At 38.5% G+C, this 1,913-nt stretch overlaps 1 protein-coding gene across 1 annotated transcript; it reads left to right on the forward strand.

Moving 5' to 3' along the window:
* Positions 1 to 651: 651 nt before the first annotated feature.
* LOC132042118 (uncharacterized) lies at positions 652 to 1,605 on the forward strand. Its single transcript, XM_059432733.1, has one exon. The coding sequence runs from the start codon at positions 783 to 785 to the stop codon at positions 1,443 to 1,445; it is 663 nt and encodes a 220-aa protein (XP_059288716.1). The 5' UTR covers positions 652 to 782; the 3' UTR covers positions 1,446 to 1,605.
* The last annotated feature ends 308 nt before the right edge of the window (positions 1,606 to 1,913 follow it).

The raw sequence follows: 1,913 nt of genomic DNA on the forward strand, positions 1-1,913 counted from the left end.
ATTATGATGCCACAGAGATCGTCAGGTCCTTTTTATTTCCATTAAGAGTGGCCAGTGCTCTTTTAATTTTCATAAAGAGAAGCCAGTTACTTAACTAGCAGCAAGCGGACGTGGTATTTTACTTGTATTATTAATATTTAATTAGAATACAGCAGTATTTCTTTCGTACAGTTGAAAAAATTAGAATGTGGAGAGCCAGCGCAAGAGACGCATTGGAGCTGTGATGAATTGAAGGATGTGACAGACTGACAGTTAGGATGCAACTGTTGTAGAATTTACGCTATTTATTAATATATCCTTCATTCTCTGTTTATAATATTTCATTGGGGGATATATAGGACAAAGGGGAAAAGGAGAAGAGCTGTGACTTGTACGGAAGAGAGAGGGTATCCTATCCTAGCAATTAAGGGGCAATGGGTTTAGTACGTAAGCTAACCACGACACCCTATACTGCATTTGATAATGACGGTGGTTAGGCACCAAAGACCGAGAGACTACCCTTTTTCTTTTATATAGAGATTACTTTATTGATTCAAGAAAAGGAAGTTAATTAATGGAGATTGCTTGATTGCTAATAATAAGGAAGTAGTAATAATGATGAATACTGATGAAGGTACCGTACCTATAGGCAACAGGTCATCCGCATAATGGGGGCAATAGAATAATTCATAATCGTTAATTAATAAATCGTACGTATTAGGGTTGCTAGTTCCGTCCTATATATGCATGTAGATCATCGAGCTGCTAGCTACCCTACATAGCCTACTCAACTAGATATATTCATGGATCCATCAAAGAAGCTTCTTAGGTCTGGAAGCTCTTCTAATAAGATCAGACAAATAGTTAGGCTTCAGCAGCTCCTCAAGAAATGGAAGAAGATAGCAGCTGCATCCCCCTCCTCTACCCACCTTCAACTCAATAGCAGTACTCATGTTCCTTTGGTTGCAAATAACACGACGAGTACTAGTACCAACAGTAGCACCAAAAGCATCAATAAGTTCCTCAAGAAAACTCTTTCATTTTCGGAGAAGGACAAAGATAGATCGGATGATGCAGTCCCCAAAGGGTGCCTTGCTGTGTGCGTTGGCAAGGAGGACAAAGAAGAGCTGATGAAGAGATTCGTGATCCCAATGGACTACTTAACCCACCAATCATTCCAAGTCCTCTTGAGAGAAGCCGAAGAAGAGTTTGGTTTCCAACAACAGGGAGTCCTCAAGATTCCTTGTGAAGTCTCCCTCTTTGAGGACATTCTGAAAATCATACACCCGCCTTCTTCTAACAAGAGACAACAACAACAACCAGCAGTTCCTCATCATGATGATGCCTTTATCCGTTCTGATCTATCCGCTAGTACTATTAATGATGATAATAATATCATTCACAATATCGGCTGCTGCTCTCCAGAAAATCACCAACACATCATGTCTCCACAATTGTGCAGTTGACCACCTATCAGTTAATTAACGATACATCTGTAGTTACGTTAATGATCATCAATATTGTACTGCTTTTTCTTAATCATTTTTCCCTTAAATTTGCCGGCCCATACACGGCAATTCATCTATTTTAGTACAAAAGAGAAAGCGAAAGAATGTTTACGTCTCATGCGTGCATGTTGTACATTTCTTGCCAATCAGATATGTTTTCGTTTGCTTAGTAATGCATATGTGCAAGCTTTGTATTTCTTTTCTTCTTAGTCAATATTCTCTTTCTCTCTTTAAGTTATTCAAAATGGAATATTTCATTTCATCCATATCTTAAATTAACAGGCCAGGCCCATTCAATTCATTTCATCAAGTTATTCATAGGGATACGAAGCAGGCAAATGGCATACAGAGATTCATCTTAATTAAGAGGGCAAGAGATTGACATTCGAATCCAGTTTTGGGGCATAATAGAGAACTTCCAAATTA

The sequence above is a fragment of the Lycium ferocissimum genome, unplaced genomic scaffold (genome assembly GCF_029784015.1).
Source record: "Lycium ferocissimum isolate CSIRO_LF1 unplaced genomic scaffold, AGI_CSIRO_Lferr_CH_V1 ctg1348, whole genome shotgun sequence".
Taxonomy (NCBI): domain Eukaryota; kingdom Viridiplantae; phylum Streptophyta; class Magnoliopsida; order Solanales; family Solanaceae; genus Lycium; species Lycium ferocissimum.

Coding starts and splice junctions, on each gene's coding strand:
- LOC132042118 (XM_059432733.1), top strand. CDS start 783: ATGGATCCATCAAAGAAGCTTCTTAGGTCTGGAAGCTCTTCTAATAAG.